Source organism: Phyllostomus hastatus, unplaced genomic scaffold (assembly GCF_019186645.2).
Source record: "Phyllostomus hastatus isolate PE091 unplaced genomic scaffold, TTU_PhHast_1.1 phas_scaffold_200, whole genome shotgun sequence".
NCBI classification, from domain to species: Eukaryota; Metazoa; Chordata; class Mammalia; order Chiroptera; family Phyllostomidae; genus Phyllostomus; species Phyllostomus hastatus.
In genome coordinates, this window is record NW_025334016.1 from 6,452,617 (window position 1) to 6,472,010 (window position 19,394).

Below are 19,394 nucleotides of genomic sequence, written 5' to 3' on the forward strand. Positions count from 1 at the left end.
GGAACTGTGAAAAGACTAGAGTTGGACCCAAAGAGGGGGCATCACAACAGCTAAGATAGTGAGACAAATTTCACTTTGCTATTACAGAGAACCTGCAAGTTAATGCATATTTGTATTATTATTATTATTTCATTATTCTTACATCTTTTATTTTAATAGTATTTTTGTATTCCTTTTCTTTCTGTATAGTTTGCTTTGCTTGGCTGGTTATATTGTATCATTTGACAGGTTTCCCCTGATATCTCTTTCCTAGTGTATTGCTAATTGACTGTCCTTCACTTCACTTGTGTCCCAGTGGCACACTACTCAAGGTCCTATACTCCCTATTCTTATCTAGATCACATAGACTCTGTCATATGATTGTTGCTCTAATATTATTGTAAATAATAGCTGTTCCATACCATTGTAAATACTTCACAACACCCCTCCTAGATCTAAGCCCACTTCACGGTTTCCTGAACTCCACTACTGTAGTGGTTAACTCTATTCTGTCACATACTACACCTATTTACTATCCTTTACTCTCACCTTACCTCAGAAACTGACTTCCCACAACCTCACTGCTTTCTAAATCGAACTCACAATCTTTCCCTCCCCAACAAGAGTCTTATCTTCTTTCCACCCTTTCTAAAAATTGGCTAGTTGGTGGAAAATCATGGTTAACACTGTACATAGCCAAAGGATTTCCTATCTCTTCTTTACTGGCTACTACTGTAAATATAGAATACTTTCTTGCTGTCTTAAACCATTTTGCCTCCCCCCTTCAAATGATCACAAAAAAGAGTAGGTGGAAGCGGTGAACACCAGGATACCCACTGGAAGAGGAAACCAAACAACAAAGGAACCACTAACAGATAACAACAGAAGAAGGTGAAGGAGGGAGTGGAAACCACACAAACCTCCATCCAGGACCTATCTGGAAATACAACTAAATAGGTAAGACACTACCCAGTACAAACAACCGAGCAACAGAGCAAGAGCAAGAGAGAATCCTGAAAACCTTGTACACAGAAGAACCAGCTTCAGCACAACCTGCCCTCACCAGCACAACAAAATACAAGAGGTGGTGGACAGAGTGACCCTCAGTTAACCAGCTGGTGGGAAGGAACCACCAAAGAAACACCCAAAAACAATAAAAACCCAAAGACAAAGACAGAGCCAACTTAAATGACAGCCCAAGACCAGTGAGCTTGGGAGATCAAGCAAACTGCACCACTGAAACTCACTGTTATTCTGCCACAGAACTTCAGACGACAAGCCCAGGGAGCCAGAACAGATCAATTTAAGAAGCTGAGGCCAACAGGAAGAGTGTCACAAACAATGGGAAGGCAAAGAAACAATCCCTAAATGAAAGGAAAGGAGGAAGCCACAGAAAGAATGCTAAATGAAATAGAGGCAACTCAACTATCAGATATTGAGTTCAAAGCAATGATTGGAAGTTCAATGAGCTCACAATGAGCTACCAGAAACTACAGGGAAACTACAATGAACTCACTGCAAACTATATCAACATGAAAAAGAAAATAGAAACAATCACCAAGGGCCAAGAGGAAATGAAGAATACAATTTCTGAACTGAAGAACACAGTAGAAGGAATGAAAAGCAGGATTGATGAGGCAGAAGATCGGATCAGTGAGCACGAGGACAAAGCAGAAGAAAACACCCAGAAAGAGCAAGAAAAGGAAAACAGGCTCAGAAAGAATGAAGAGGGATTAAGAGAAATGCAAGACAATATGAAACATAATAATATCCGTATAATAGGGATACCAGAAGGAGAAGAAGAGCAAGGAATAGAAAACCTATTTGAAAAAGTAATGATGGAAAACTTCCCTAATTTGATGAGAGAAAAAGTCACCCAAATCCAGAAAACAAAGAGAGTCCCAATCAAGAGGAACCCAAAGAGGCCCACTTCAAGACATATCATAATTAAAATGGCAAAATTCCAAGACAAAGAGAGAATCTTAAAGGCAGCAAGGGAAAAACAGGAAGTAACATACAAGGGAGCCCCAATAAGGTTAGCAGCTACCTTCTCAATGGAAACATTCCAAGCCAGAAGAGAATGACAAGAAATATTCCAAGTAATGAGAACCAGAGGTCTGCAACCAAGGCTACTTTACCCAGCAAGACTCTCAATCAAGATAGAAGGCCAAATAAGGAGCTTCCCAGACAAAAGAAGTCTAAAAGAATACACCTCCACCAAACCAGCTCTGCAAGAGATGCTAAAGGGACTGCTTAAAGGAAAGGAAGGAAAACAGAGAGAGAGAGAGAGAAACACAGGTATGAAAATGTCAATGAATAAGTACCTATCAATAATAACCTTAAGTGTAAATGGATTAAATGCTGCAATCAAAAGACATAGAATACCTGAATGGATAAGAAAGCATGAACCACACATATACTGCCTACAAGAGACCCACCTCAGAACAAAAGACCTACACAGACTGAAAATGAAGGACTGGAAACAAATTTTCCAAGCAAATGGACAGGAAATAAAAAAGCTGGGGTAGCAATATTCATATTAGACACACAGACTTCCCAAAAAGGGCCATAGAGAGAGACCCAGAGGGTCACTACGTAATATTCAAGGGAAGAATCCACCAAGAAGACATAAACATTGTAAATATATATGCACCCAACATAGGAGCACCCAAAATCTTAGAGGACTTCAAGAAAGATTGACAGTAACACAATTATAGTAGGGGATTTTAATACCCCACTGTCAAAAATGGATAGATCTTCCAAACAAAATATCAACAAAGATAATGTGGTATTGCACAATGCCCTAGATGAAATGAACTTAACTGATATAAATAGAGAGAGCCTTTGTCCCAAAGAAGCTAAGTACATATTATTTTCAAATACACATGGAATGTTTTCAAAGATAGACCACATGATAGGACACAAAGCAGGCCTCAACAAATTCAAGAAAATTTAAATCATATCAAGCATTTTCTCTGACCACAAGGGACTGAAACTAGAAGCCAACCCCAAGGGAAAAAAACCAAAACATTCAAACTCATGGAGATTGAATAGCATGCTATTAAACAATGAATGGGTCAAGAATGAAATTAGGGAAGGAATTAAAAAGTTTCTGGAAACAAATGAAAATGAACTCACAGCAACCCAAAACTTATGGGACACAGGGAAGGCAGTCCTGAGAGGGAAGTTCATAGTGATATGGGCCTACCTAAAAAAGATAGAAACATTTCAAACAACCAGCCTAACTCTACACCTACGATAACTCAAGGAACAACAACAAAGACAGCCCAGAGCAAGTAGAAGGAAGGAAATAACCAAGATCAGAGCAAAACTATATGACATAGACACTAAAACACAGTTCTAAGGATCAATGAATCCAGGAGCTGGTTCTTTGAAAAGATAAACAAAACTGACAAAACTTTAAGCAGGCTTATTATGAAACAAAGAGAGAGGACCCAAAGAAACACAATAAAAATGAAAGAGGAGAGATTACAACTGATACTACAGAAATACAAAAGAATTATAAAAAATTACAATGAAGAACTGCATGCCAAGAAATTTGAAAACCTGGGTGAAATGGACAAATTTCTAGAAAAATATAATCCTCCAAAACTCAATGAAGAAGAAGCATAAAGCCTGAACAGACCAATAATAGCAGATGAAATTGAAACAGTAATCAGAAAACTCCTGACAAACCAAAGCCCAGGTCCAGATGGTTTCACAGGAGAATTCTACAAAGCATTTAAAGAAGAGCTAACCCCTATCCTTCCCAGACTATTCCAAGAAATCCAGAATGATGGAAGACTCCCAAACTCTTTTTATGAAGCCAGCATCATCCTAATCCCCAAGCCAGATAAAGACACAATGAAGAAAGAAAGCTTCAGGCCAATATCGCTGATGAACATAGGAGCTAAAATTCTCAACAAAATACTGGCAAACCACATCCAAAAACACATTAAAAAGATCATGCACCATGACCAAGTGGAATTCATCCCAGGGTTGCAAGGATGGTTCAATATTCACAAATCAGTAATTGTAATACATCAAATAAAAAAAAGCAAACACAAAAATTACATCATCATATGAATAAATGCAGAAAAAGCATTTGATAAGGTACAGCACCTGTTTATGATAAAAACACTCGGCAAAGTGGGAAGAGAGGGAGCATTCCTCAACATAATAAAGGCCATATATGAGAGACCTACAGCCAACATCATACTCAATGGGCAAAAACTAAAATCTTCCACTAAGTTCAGGCATAAGACAAGGTTGTCCACTTTCACCACTTTTATTCAATATAGTATTGGAAGTTTTAGCCACAGTGATCAGACAAGAAAAAGAAATAAAAGGCATCCAAATCGAAAAGGAGGAAACAAAACTGTCATTGTTTGCAGACGACATGATAGTGTACATAGAAAATTCTATAGACTCCACCAAAAGTCTGCTCGACCTAATAAATGAATTTGGCAAAACTGCGGGATACAAAGTCAATATCCAGAAATCAAAGGCATTTTTGTACACCAACAATGAAACGGGAGAAGCAGAATTTTTTAAAAATCCCATTCAATATAGGAAAAAGAAAAATAAAATACCTAGGAATAAACCCAACCAAGGAGGCAAAAGACCTGTATGCAGAAAACTACACAACACGAAGAAAGGAATCAAGGAAGACATAAACAAATGGAAACATATACCATGTTCATGGATTGTAAGAATTATCATCAAAATGTCCATACTACCCAAAGCAATTTACAGATTTAATGCAATACCTATAAAAATACCAATGGCGTATTTCACAGACATAGAAGAAATACATCAAAAATTTATGTAAAACCATAAAAGCCTGGCTGGCATAGCTCAGTGGATTGAGCGCGGGCTGTGAACCAAAGTGTCGCAGGTTCGATTCCCAGTCAGAGTACATGTCTGGGTTGCAGGCCATGACCCCCAGCAACCGCACATTGATGTTTCTCTCTCTCTCTCTATCTCCCTCCCTTCCCTCTCTAAAAATAAATAAATAAAATCTTAAAAAAAAACCCATAAAAGACCCTGAATAGCTGCTGCAATTTTGAGAAAGAAAAGCAAAGTAGGAGGGATCACAATACTTGATACCAAACTGTATTACAAGGCCACTGTAATCAGAACAGCCTGGTATTGGCATAAAAACAGGCACATGGACCAATGGAACAGAACAGAGAGCCCAGAAATGAACCCAAGTCTCTATTGTCAATTAATATTCAACAAAGTCAGCAGCAACATAAAATGGAGTAACAATAGCCTCTTCAACAAATGGTGGGAGAACTTGACAGCTATGTGCAAAAAAAGGAAACTCGAGCACCAACTTATACCATACACAAAAATACATTCAAGGTGGATAAAAGATTTAAATATAAGCCATGTCACCATTAAAGTCCTATAGGAAAACACAGGCAGGAAAATCTCAGATATTTTTATGCAGCAACATTTTTACTGATATGTCCCTTAGAGCAAGGGACATAAAGGAAAGAATAAACAAATGAGATCTCATCAAAATAAAAAGCTTCTGCATGGCTAAAGAAAACAGTATTAAAATAAAAAGAGAACCAACTGTATGGGAAAACATATTTGCCAATGATACCTCAGACAAGGGTTTAATCTCCAAAATATATAAAGAACTTACATGACTCCACTCTAACAAGACAAGGAACTCAATTAAAAAATGGGCAAAGGACTTGAACAGACACTTCTCCAAGGAGGACATACAGAGGATCCAGAAACACATGAAAAGATGGTCAATATCACTAGCTATCAGAGAGATGCAAATTAAAACCACAATGAGATGCCACTTCACACCAGTCAGAATGGCCATCATAAACAAAGCAACAAGCAACAAGTGTTGGAGAGGTTGTGGAGAAAAGGGGACCCTAGTGTACTGTTGGTGGGATTGCAGACTGGTACATCCACTATGGAAAGCAGTATGGAATTTTCTCAGAAAACTAAAAATGGATCTGCCTTTTGACCCAGCAATTCCACTGCTAGGATTATATCCTAAGAACCCTGAAACATCAATCCGAAAGAACCTATGCACACCAGTGTTCATAGCAGCACAATTTACAGTAGCCAAGTGTTGGAAGTAAGCTAGGTGCCCATCAGAAGAGAACATTTTTAATTCAAGCATTTTTCTTTTCTCAAATTATTTCCTTAAAATTAATTCCCCAGCAAATCGGCATCTTTGTCAAAAGAAAGAAACATAAGCAACTGTAACTGAACAATAATAAAATAATTTTAAAGAAGAGAAAGAAAGAACTTTTGACTCAATATGAGGGGCCACATTTCTTTACAATAGCCAGTGGGCATTGCTTTACCTTTACCTCACCCTAGAGGAGTAGATGTGTGACAGTTTTGCTGCACATGTTTTTATTGCCACTATAAATTTTTTGCTAGTATAACAAAAAAATGACACCTCAAGATTATATTTTATTATTTTTTGTGTTTAGGAACTGAAATTACTGTAAATTTCATTCATTTATTTGGGATCATAAGCAACTTCTGATATCTTTATTTCCTAATGTTAATTACCTCTTTATATCTCTTGCTCATTAGGTATATTTGACTTTTGAACAAAAATAACATCACCCTTACGTCAACCTATTCCAATAAACATTTTTCTGTATCTTTCAATGCATAGGATAAATTTGTATCACAAATATAGATGTGAACCCTGAAAAAAATTAATGAAAAAGAATGCTCTTTTGTTCTTTACCTTCTGCATAGGGTCGCTGCTCACAGCTAAAGCAGTTTTTATTTTAAAAAATTTCCTCTTGCAGTTTGGTGCCTGTATATGAATAAGAGTTTTTGCACTGTTTTCCTTGATGAAAAGACAGATTTCCCCTATCAAAATTGTCTTTCAAGAATAATATGAATGTCTTTAGCTTTTGTTTTATTTCTGAGAGAAATTAAATGGCAAATTTTAACATCTATCATCTATTTAGAAAGTTGTATGTTTTCTAGCAATGCCTTATACAAAAATGTTCCTCTCAAATTTTCTTTGATTTGCCATCAATTCCAACTAATTGATCTTTTCGTATCACCACTCTTTGTATCTCTCTACCCAGTGACCCTCCCACACCCTGATGTTGGAACTGTCAACCTACAATCTGCATTGGGAGGGATATATTGATGATTAACCACAAGCACTTTACCCAAGTAGTTTCACTTTTCAATAGACTGTATTAGTGGAGATTGATTATCTGGTATTCCTCTATAAGAGAAATTTATTTCTCTATAAGAGAAATTAATGTGCACAGAATCTACTTAGCCCTATATTGTGATTTCATATAAATATCATTATTCTACCATTTTTAGGGCTAAGTCATTACATAGTTATACTATCAGACAAATTATTTTTTCTGCAAAGACAGATAGGAAATATTTTAGGCCCTGCTGGCACATAAGATTTTTTGTTGCATGTTTCCTTTTCCTCTTTCTCTTCCCCAGTTTCTGTCCTCCTCTTCCTTCTTCTTTCCTTTTTTCTTTTCTTTTCTTCTCCTTCTTCTTCCTCCCACTCCCTCTCCTTCCTCCCACTCCCTCTCCTTCCTCCTCCTCCTCCTTCTTCTTCTTTTCTTCTTCTTCTTCTTCTTCTTCTTCTTCTTCTTCTTCTTCTTCTTCTTCTTCTTCTTCTTCTTCATAATTTTCTATAGTCCTTCTTGGCTCTAGGTTTCAGTTAGAATTGTGATTTGACATGTGACCTGTAGTTGGCCATCCATCATCTAGAAGAATTCAGATGAAATTCACATGGTTATTTTCTTCTTTGTGAGGGAAATGATGAATGAATAGGATTAGTTAGCTAGCTTTTTTTCTTCTTAAACAATGACAAAAACATATTCATGGTAGTGAGGATGAGCCCATGTGAATGATTACTATAAATTCTTAACACACTTATTTTTGAGTAGTTAGTGGTATTCTCTTAAAAAAAGAAAACTTTTTTTGCATTGATTGTGGGAAGATAAAATAGTTTAGTAAAAGTAATAAAATCAGTACAATCACTAGAAAGGAAGAAAGTAAAGAAAAAGAAAGTAAGAATGGAAGGAAGGAAGGAAGGAAGGAAGGAAGGAAGAAAGGAAGGAGAAAAAGAAAGAAAGAAAGAAAGAAAGAAAGAAAGAAAGAAAGAAAGAAAGAAAGAAAGAAAGAAAGAAAGAAAGAAAGAAAAGAAGGAAAACAAAGTTTCCAGTTAATATTTGGAGCTTATGTTTTTTTTTCTGCACTTCACCAGGAACTTCTTGTGAAGAGAACAAAAATGATTACATTTTCTGATGGTGCATTGGGAAAACTAGTAGTGATGATTATGAGGATGTGTTTAGAACTGAATTAAAACATAGTACTGAAAGGACTTCATACCAATACACTTTTTCCTACTTTGATTTCTATCATGAGAGTGTTAATAAGTTGTGCTTTTACATTTATCAAAAGGACTTATGCACAAATGTGCAGATAATTATCATTTGTGGCACTGGAATTTTACCTTATATTTTTCATTCAGTAAGTCTCATAACAGAGTTTCTCCATTATTTTTTCTTTTCTACTTATTTCAATTTCTTAAAGTAACTTCTTATGCAGTCTGTATTAATCTGCTTAGGCTGCCAAAACAGACTACTATAGGTTGGGTGATGTAAACAGAGAAATTTATGTTCTCACAGTTCTGGAGACTTTCCAGTTCAAGATTAAGGTGGCTTCTGGTGAGGCATCTCTCTGTGACTTGCAGATGTCCACCTTCTCCCTATGTCCTTACATAGCCTTTTCTCTGTGTGGGTGTAGAGAGAGTGAGGGAGCTCTGATGTCTTTTGCTCTTCTTATAAGGTGACAGTCTTTTTGGATTAGGGCTCTATACTATTACCTCATTTAAGTTTTATTACCTCCTTATAGGCCCTATTTCCAAATAGTCACATTGGGAGTTAAGACTTCAATGTATGATTTTTTTTTTTGGTGGGAAGAGCACTGTTAAAGTCCATAACACAGTCAAAATAGGTATTACAAATTTCATTATTAAATCCCTTGGCCCCTCACTCAGAATCTGTTTACCTCACTCTATAATCAATTCTAAAAAATTTTATTTCACACCTAAGCTCATACAAAGTTTATAAAATAAAATTAGAATAAAGGAGAGGAGGTCCTATAGAGAGATATACTGACTGACCACAGGCTGGAGGATACATTGGACATGAGACTACCTGTTATCAGGAGATAACATAAAAATATAAAAAGAAGGAGATTCAGGCATCAATTAGTACAATAGTCTGGAGCTATGGAGTGCAGAGACAATGGACTCTACAGAATTTGGAAGAACCTGAGGGCATCACTCATTAGCACTCCATGGAAATGAATGCCCATAATGACTAAGCCAATAAGAAAAAGTTCTTTGTTTAAGAAGGAAGAAAGACTGTAACATATTTTAGACAGATAGTGTATGATAAACATATGTGATTGCTTAGAAGGACAAATCCTTATATCCCTGGAGAGGTCCTGGTCCATCTTTAGTGTCTTTCTTCCTGGGAAGCAAGGTTCAAGGCCCACACTAACACAATGTCTTATGTCTCTATTTCCCCCTTTTCTCTCCTCATATCTTCCCAGAAAAATCTTGCTTAAGTCTGGCTCTTAAAATCTTTCTCCCTTCATGTTTTACTTAAACTTTTGTTCTGTATACTAGAGGCTCTCTATTCTCTTAGACCCTAGGGTATTAAGCTTTTGGAAACCAAAACCAGGAAACTTGTAGATTATGTTAGCTTTTAGTCCAGTCCTCCCTACACTACCTGCAGGTAAGGAACTTAAAACTGACTCTGAACTTGAATGAGATGGGGTGGTAAGGGGCACAAACCCAGGAAAACTAAGAACAAACACATCGGTTCCCAGACTTTTCATAACAACTCTTTGAGGTAGATACTGTTATCATCCTCATCTTTCAGAGGAGAAAACAGACTCAGAGAAGTTAAATTGCAGAAGGTCAAACAGTTAGTAAGTGATGAGGTGGCAGAGCCAGGATTCAAATTCAGTTTTGTCAGCTCCTATGCCTACTGTCTCCATCTGTCCCCACTGTGTATCCTCAGTAGGAAAAGAACAGTTTCCTAACTGATATGATGAACTTTGTTGAAGTTAATGTTCCATTAATTTGTTTACTTAAGAAGTAATAGGGACTTCTGGAATCCGATTTTATGGGAGCTCATGTTTTCCAGCAACAAACCTAGGCCATGAAAGTGACTTTCCTGAGAAATGGGTCTTGGCAACTAGAGTCAATGTCAAAGCTGTCAAAAACTAATGTCAAGAGTTCCCATAAGATTATCAGCTGATTTCTCAAAAGAAAACTTGCAGGCAAGAAAGGTTGGAAAGAAGTATTCGAAGTCATGAAAGGCAAGGACCCACATTCAAGATTACTCTATCTAGCAGAGCTATCATTTAGAATGGAAGGGCAGATAAAGTGCTTCCCAGATAAGGCCAAGTTAACAGAGTTCCTCATCACCAAGCCCTTATTATATGAAATGTTAAAGGGACTTATGTAAGAAATAGAAGATCAAAAACCATGAACAGTAAAATGACAACGAACTCATAACTATCAACAACTGAACCTAAAAAAACAAACTAAGCAGACAAGTAGAACAGAAACAGAATCACAGAAGTGGAGATCACATGGAGGGTTATCAGTGGGGAAGGAGGGACAATGGGAGAAAAGGTACAAGGAATAAAAGCATAAATAGAAGGTATAAAATAGACAGGGGGAGGTTAAGAATAACATAAGAAATGGAGAAGCCAAAGAACTTATATGTACAACCCATGGACCTGAAGTAAGGGCAGGGGGAATGCTGGTGGAAGGGGGTATATAGGATGGAGGGGAATAAAGGGGAAAAAATGGGACAACTGTAAAATCATAACCAAGAAAACATACTAAAAAAAAAACAATGTCAAAACCAGCATCAAAAAAGCCAACATCAAAACATGCAGACCATGTGGCTCAAATGATTGGGCCTTTTTGGGAGTTAAATAACATTATAGATACACCAAGGATACCTCCTAATTGTACAACTTCAGGGGTGGTATTTAATTTAATTTTCTTGTTTTTAAAGTTTTATTTATTTATTTTTAGAGAGATGGGAATGGAGAGAGAAACAGAGGGAAAGAAACACCAGTCAGTTGCCTCTCACATGCCCCCAACCAGGGATCTGGCCTGCAAACCAGGCATGTGCCCTGTCTAGGATTCGAACCATGACCTTACAGTTCACTGGCCAGCACTCAGTCCACTGAGCCACACCAGTCAGTGCATAATTTTATTTTCCAAAGATAACAATAAGCAGCATGTGTAATTAGAAATTAACTGGTATACTTCTAATTATGCAAACAGCAGTAAAGGCAGAAAACATTAAGCAAAAATGTAAAAATCTCTTGTCAGCACTATTTTACTTAACTCAGTTTTCATGGTTGAGTTTTTCAGAGTTGTTTTTCTTTCCTTCTTGTGTCAGTGGTGTTCTACATGTGACACTGTTGGTCTGAATCCCAGATTCAAGAGCTGGAATTTTCACCCTGCTGAATAGTTTAGGCTGGTTTTGTTCAGCAGGCAGAGGCTTCATCAATGGCAACACCTCTCAGCCATATGTCAATAAATAAATGTTATAATAGGAAACAAATGCAGAAAGTGAGTCATCAGCTTTCTGTCTCCTCCTTAGGAAAGTTGCATTAGTCATACAATGAAACACATTTCACCCCCTTCTCTTTTCCTTTATATAAATCCTTTTCACTTTGAGTTTCCAAGGCTACTACAAGTTCAGTTGTAGATATCAAGTAACTTGGATGGTAAGCTCCCAAAAGAACTGGAAGTGACCACCACTCACAAGGACAGTATGAAACAGAAAACAAGCTGCCACGTGGCTAGTTGGTGGATTCAGAGACCACCCTTTCTGAGAGTTCGGATTTTGGAATGCTTCGCAGGGTGAAGTAATCATACAAACAACCAGCTGTTGCAACTAAAGTCTTTTCATAGTTTCCACTTTTGCAGTTGCAGAAAAACATGCAAGATAAAGGTGAGTTCTGTCTGGGGGCCTAATTAAATCAGGGCTCTAAAGAATTGAAACCCAGGCTGCGCTTGGTAGGTGTCCATCCCACACCTAAGGCAGGAAGATGGTGGTCACAAAGAAGATGAAAAAGTTGCTGGAGGTGATCAACTCCAGGCTCTACCTTGTTATGAAAAGTGGCAAGCATGTGCTGGGGTACAAGCAGACTCAGAAGATGATCAGACAAGGCAAAGCCAAACTAGTCATCTTTGCTAACAACTGTCCAGCTCTGAGGAAATCTGAAGTAGATTACTATGCCATGTTGGCCAAGACTGGTGTCCATCACTACTGTGGCAACAATATTGAATTGGGCACAGCATGTGGAAAATACTACAGAGTGTCCACACTGGCTATCATTGATACAGGTGATTCTGATATCATTAGAAGCATGCCAGAACAGACTGGTGAAAAGTAAATTGTGCAAAATTTTTCTTTAATAAAACTTGCCAGAGCTTGGTTTAAAAACTGAAAAAAAAAAAAGGAATTGAAACCCTATATTTTAGAGAAGAGTTCATTATCCTGACTACTTCTTGATTTAACAGCTTAATTTGGCTTATTCTTAAACCTGGAAATAAGAATAAGCCAAAGCCCCTGGAAATAATGGATGGTACCTCACAGTAGACTATTGCAACCATCATTCCATGGTCCCATTCACTGAGACCCCTATACCAAATATTTTTGAAATTACTTATTCTAGCCAATCAGCAACTGGTAAATACTTTGCAGTCATAGATTTAGATAATATGTTTTGTGTCTATTGCAAAGCTTCTCAGTCACAGTCTACCTTCTCCTCTGAAGGGACTGTATTCACTTTTACTAGGTTATCCATGGCATATCTCAACAGTCCAACAGTAGTACAAACCCTTGCTCCCCAAATCTTAACATGTTTCTTTCTCTAGGAGCACACATATGACATCAAACCAATGAAATCCTCATCTGAGGAGCTTATTTTGACACACTTATTCATGACATACAAACACTCACAGATGAGCTCACAAAAAGGGAATGAGCCATTGCCCCACACATGGTATTCCCTGTTACATCAGTTAAATTCCTGACATTGTCAAGAAACAGCTATCAACTTTCTCAGCACTCAGAACATTTAAACAAACCTAGCATATTTTAGTTTTTTGGGGTTCTGGTGGCAGTATATTTCTCACTTATGAATTTTACTTAAGACTATTTATACTGTTACATATTGGTGTATTTTGAATGGGTTATCTACAACAAAAGGCTCCAAAATCTGTACAAATTGCAGGAAAACAGGCACTACTGTTAATGCCCCCCAGATACTCCATCTCTGTAGATGCTTTAGCGACCTCCTCTCATGGCCCCTGGAATCTCTGGACCACCCATTATGGACATCAATTGCCAATGCCTTTATGTAGGAAACTTCCCTCTTTATCCACATGCTTTATACCATTAGAGGGAAAAGTACTGGCTGCATCTGGGGCCCTTTTGAAGATGAGGGTTCTCAAAGGCTCTTGAGCATGTGACTCTCCTTACTCAGCTGACTGTTGTACATTGGGCCATGAAAGCAGCATCTTGCAAGCTCAGTGTGGCCACTGAGGTTTCCTTCATACCAGATGGAGCCAAATCATCTTGGTGTTCTGGTGCATCCCATCTGCAGGGGGCAGTGACCTCCCCTGTTCTCAGTTCCTTGGCAGAAGCTATGGTACTAGAATTCACCTATTTCTAACACTCTATTGGCTACCTGTGAAACCCTTTGGGATTAACTGAATAAACAATAATGGAAATTTGTACACTTTATGTATGGTATTGTCACCATTACACAAAATAGAGCTTGTGGGAAAGTTGCTGCTTTTTATTCTTTAGCTAGATCTTACCTGATCAAGGATGGGACTTCAGCAGAATTGGCTGACCTTTAAGCAATCCTATTAGCAATGGATGCCCTGGTCAGCAATTGGCCCCATGTGCACATTTTACACACTCATAGGCTAACACCAATGGTCTGGTTGTCTGGCTCAGCCAATGGCAACAATTCATCGTCCAAGGTTCTTTGGACAGAGTTCTTTACCCCAAAGAGGGCAACAATTCATTGCCTTCTTTGGGGTAAAGAACTCTGGGAAGGTCTTGCATCAAACATGTATAAGTGAATGTCATGCTTCACTCTGCACATACTAAAGCCATAATATAAGCCTTCACCAAGACATTCCTTATCCCCTGCAGAATTCTAGGTATTGATAATGAACAAGGCACTATAATGGCCAACTTACAGAAGTTCATTCAATTAAGTGAAACATGGCATGCATCAGTCATTGGTCAAACATCAAGGGTAAATGTAATAAAGAGTCTGACTCAATTTTTAATATGAGATTGCTGATAGTTTTCAAGCTCATCATTTCCCCTTCCTCTTCTAGTGCACATCTGGGCAAGCCAATTACAAAACCTGGACATTTGCTCCTTTGGTGCTGGTGGGAAGTCAAACTATGTAAACCCTGGTGCATTTGGGAACCCTCATGCCAGCCCCGGTCCAAAATGACATATTTTACTTCTGTTTGCATTCCATTAGTAACAATTAGTCGTATAATCACCCTCCAGTAACAGGGAGTGCTGGGAAATGTAGTTCTGTGTTTCTTAGTAACAAGTGTATACTATGAGTATAGTCCATTTTTGCCACAAAGACATAATCTAATCTACAGATGCCCGAGAACCTGAAAGGAATGTGGCCTTACCTTGGCATTGGAGACAGCATGCATATAACAGCCTGGTGTTCTACCTATAGAAAAACCATTTTTAGGTTCCAGTTCTTGGAAACAGATGTTTCAGGTATTGTGGTTGCTTAATCTTTGCTTTCCCCTGACCCCTCCCTTCTTACTTCTTCCTCCCTTTCCACTTTTCTCCTTTCACATTCATAAATAAAGGCCAAAGTGGCAAAGGATGATAGGGTGGGAAGAGAGGGGCATGGGTCAATTTTACTTGGCCATATTAACAGGGGCATGGGCAAGGAGAGGAGCCCCAATCCATTTTCCCCTCTTTCTATTGCAAGCCTTAACCCAAATTCCAGTGAGCTCTGTATATGAAAGTTTTGGTTGCTGTTCATGAGGCCTTGAACTTCTCAGCTATTTTAATTCCAAGCAATTAACTTTGAACTTGCTTCGGGTACAAATATGCATCCTGTTGAGAAAAGAACTCAAAGAAATATTTATTTTTATTTGGCTCCCCTATATTGACTCACCTAGGTCCCACAATCTCCCTCCCATTTCTCTATTTCCCTAGACTTAAGAAATATATATATTACAATAGTCTAGGCAACTTGATGATGCCATCCAGATCATCCTTATGTCAGGGTGTCTTTTAGATATTATTCAAATAATTATTTCTACTCTGTTCATGCTTATGTACTGAATTTTAACAGTGCTCCATTAATCAGAATACCAATAATGAGCTAATAAAATAATATTAAGCTGGGGTTGAGTGAGGGGAATCAGTGAGTCACAGGTCTTTCATGCTTTCCCTTGGCATATAGATTTAACATCACATCTGATCTAAATCCATACAATATTAAGCTCACCATGTGCTGTTTTTATCATTATTTTTTTAAAGCCTCCTCAGACACATCTTTCTTGGACTTTTTTTCACTTTAAATGGTTGAAAATCAGATTTTCTCACTGACTGCCTTTTGTCCCAAATGATAATTGATGGCTCTGTCTACTCCTCTCTCTGGTTCTAAATGGTGTTCAAAATAAGCTGGCTCTCTGTGGTGCATTTTTGCTGCTATCAGGGTATTTATGTAGGATGTGAGCTGAGCTATGGCAACTGCAGTGATTGGATAAATGGCTCCTTCAGAGCTGCGTACATATCACAAACCATGGTGGGGCTTTTTTTTGGTTCTTCCCCAAATAGCTGCAGTTCTTCTTTGGGGATTTAAAATGTTCATATATTTCCAAGTAAGAAAATGAATTAAAAAATTCTTGGCAATTTATGATTTGGCAAATGAACCTTACTTCATTACACTGGATGTGTGACTTTGGAAAAACTTTTAACCTTTCTGAGATTCAGTTTATTTGTAAAATGAGGATATTGACGCTGCATGAATTTTAAGGTCTCTCCCACTTATGAAATTCCATATTTGGGGCCTTAATTCTACATTTGTGGTCCTAAATTCTATATTTAGGGCTCTAAATTATTGAGTCAGATTGTCTTTAATAACATTTTTCTTTATCTTCAAGTAAGGAATCCAAGAGAGAGATGGTATTCTTTTGTATTCTGTGTCCAAAAGTAAATAATACCATTCCTCCATGTTTAAAGTGCCCAATGATGAACTCACTATGTCCTCCCTAAGCCACCTTCTTCCCCAGCATTCCCCACCTTGGGTAACAGTACCACATTCACCCAGTTTTCAATTATAGAAACATTCAAGTCATTCCCACCCTTACCTGTAGCTCCTCTCCCATTTCTTAACCTTGCCTCTTGCAACTCTCAGCCTCTTTATTTCTGGAATGGGCTCCTAGGAGGCAAGGCCCACCCTGCTGCCCAGTCTGGTCATGGAAGGCAGAAATTCTTAGTGGAAAAATGCTTGAATTTAATCAGTCAGTGTAAGTTCCCATCCCAGTGTTCACCCTTTGCTACTAGCTCCATGAGTTGGCCTAGGCTGATGGGAGAGCTTGGCTTCTACAAAGTAGGACAGACTGAGTTCCATGTATGAGGTGTGGCACTACTACTTGCTAGCTTATGATTTTTCTAAGTCATAGTACCTTTTCTGAAAAATGCTCATAATAGTAGTACCCAGCTCTCAGGGACATAATGTATGTGAAATCCTTAGCCCAGTGCCTTGACACATCATAAGTGCTCAATAATTGTTAATGAATGTTAGTATTTATCACTATTTTTACAAAAGGAGGCTCATTAGCAGCCTTAGCCTCTGTGTGCAGTGTAGCCTAGTATAAAACATTGCTGCCCAAAACTGTCTCTTGGTTAGGCCAGGTATTAATTATGGATTCCTTTGTCACCATGATGACTTAGCTAACCTCTGCCACTGCCACCTTTCACTGCTTGCCATGGTTCTGGTGAATTAATAGGCTTTGATTCTTTTCTTTTAAATCTCCTTTTACTTGGCTGGGTGGTGGTCACTGGAGAATGTATGAATTGTTTTGATGTGGTGCCACCTCCCACTTACTATGAGAATCACTTGTCAAACCCTGTGCATAGGATCTGTACCCCTGAGCTGTTAAGGACTGTTTTCTCTGGCCTACAACAATAGTTATAGCTTTGCTAGCTGGACCTTGCCCATTAAGGGCCCATTTTCCTCAGGCCCTCTTCTGCCTGGTCCTAGCTTCTTTCCTTCTTCCCTCTGGATGTTGCTGAATGGCAGCTGGATTTTTCCTAGGATGGTTGCAACAAAAGTATTCCTATTCCACAGGCTCTTCTACAATGGCATCCATCACTCCCCCTTCAGGAGGTGGTCAAATTCCCCTCTTTTTGAATGTGGGCCAGCTTTAGTGCCTTATTTAATAATTAACATTAATATTCTTACTAATTAATATTATTTATTATTGTTAGGATGTCTCTCATCATTCAGGGATCTGACTTAGGCTTTCTTGCATGGTGTTAGGAGAGCAAAAGTAGGAGCTGCAAAGCCCCTTGAGGTCTTAGGCTCTGTAACTCAGAGTGTCACTTCTACCACATTTTATTGGTCAAATCTATCACCTATCTGTCTATCTAGGTTAATAATTAATAGAATATGACAGAGATGATGCCATATTGCTTCTGAGTTAAGTCAGAAAGGGCTATGTAGCTTCTTTCTTGGTGTCCTAGAGTTGTAGCTTACTAGTCATTTCCTCTTAGGGCACCCACTCTCAGAACCTAGTCACCATGATGCAAGAAATGCAAGCTGTATGGAAAGTCCATGTGTAGGTGCTCCAGTCAACAGTCTTCGCTTAGCCTGTCCTTTGGCTGTCAGACCAGGCACTAGCTGTGAAAGTGAGGAAGGCACTTGGAAGAGGATTGTGCAGCCTCAGCCATTTGAGTCACCTTCAGTTGTTCAAGTAATCATCCCTCATACTGTGGAGCAGAGAAAAGATGTCCCCTTGTTTCCTGTCTGAATACTCAAGTTATAGTATCCATGTGCATACTAAAATAATGCTTATTTTATGCCACTTCACCTGCTCTTGTCTGAAGCCATCAAATTCAGGTGTGTGAACCCTGTGAGTATCAACAGGATCCATTTATTTTCATCTGCACTGACTCTGCCTTCATTCAGGTCTCCACTCTCACACACTGTAATCTACCACAGTTTCACACCCATTCTTTTTGTTACTAGCTTATCACCATCCAATTCAGTCTTTTTAGACCACTTCCAGAGTTATTTTTCTAGAAAACAAATCCAATCACATAATTTTGAAAGTGCTATATGTAACCTCATTCCCCATGTTCCTAAACTTGGCTAACAAGGTTCTTCATAACCTGATTTTGATCAAATGCTTCAGCCTCATCTACCTGCCACATTCTTACTGGAATTCTACATTTCTGCCACCCAGGGTTCTCACCATTCCCTAAATACCATTCCTTAAACACGATGTGTTCTTGCACACTCTGCAATATCGCACTTGTTCTTTCTTCTGTTTTTAACAGAATTTCCTCAACTTTTTCTCTTTATTCTCTTTCCTTCCCTCCCTCTCTTTTTCTTTCTCTCCCTCCACCTTCCATACTTCCCTCCCTCTTTCCTTTCCTTCTTTCCCAGTTAATGTCTAAGTCTTAGTTTTCTGTTGTTGTGTAACAAGCCACTCCAAAAATTACTGGCTGAAAATAATGAAAATTTATTATTTTTCACAAACCCATGGGTTAACTGGGTGATCTCACCTGCAATCATTCAAGCTCAGCCGGGGCTGGGAGGTCTAAGATGGCCTTGCTTACATATCTGGGGTTTGGGTATTGCCTCTAGCATAGGTTTGTCTAGCATAGGTTTTGTAACATGGTGGGAGAAGTATTCAGAAAAATCAAAGGTGGGAGTTTTAAGACTACTTGAGGTCTAAGCTCTAGAACTCACATAGTGTCACTTCCACCACATTCCATTGGTGGAAGCAAAGCACAACTAGTCCAGATTAAAAGGATGAGCAAACAGACTACATTTTAATGGGAGGACCTGAAAAATCTTGTGGCTATATTTATTATAGCCTACATATCCTTCAAAGTCAAGTTCATGTGCAAGCATTCCCTATTCTGGCATTAATTCATCCTTTAATTCACTCATCCATTCTTCCATTTACTAAGAAAATGTATCACATACCTTGTATGAGCCAGGAACTGGGCACTGAGAACACAGGCAAACTCCTCATGGTCTACCACCTTTTGTCTCTACTTCTTTATAATATATCTCATTATGAT

At 38.3% G+C, this 19,394-nt stretch overlaps 1 protein-coding gene across 1 annotated transcript; it reads left to right on the forward strand.

The window, feature by feature from the left end:
• Positions 1–12,114: 12,114 nt before the first annotated feature.
• LOC123832810 (60S ribosomal protein L30-like) lies at positions 12,115–12,462 on the forward strand. The gene has a single exon (XM_045860651.1). It carries the CDS (start codon positions 12,115–12,117, stop codon positions 12,460–12,462), a length of 348 nt encoding a protein of 115 aa, XP_045716607.1.
• The last annotated feature ends 6,932 nt before the right edge of the window (positions 12,463–19,394 follow it).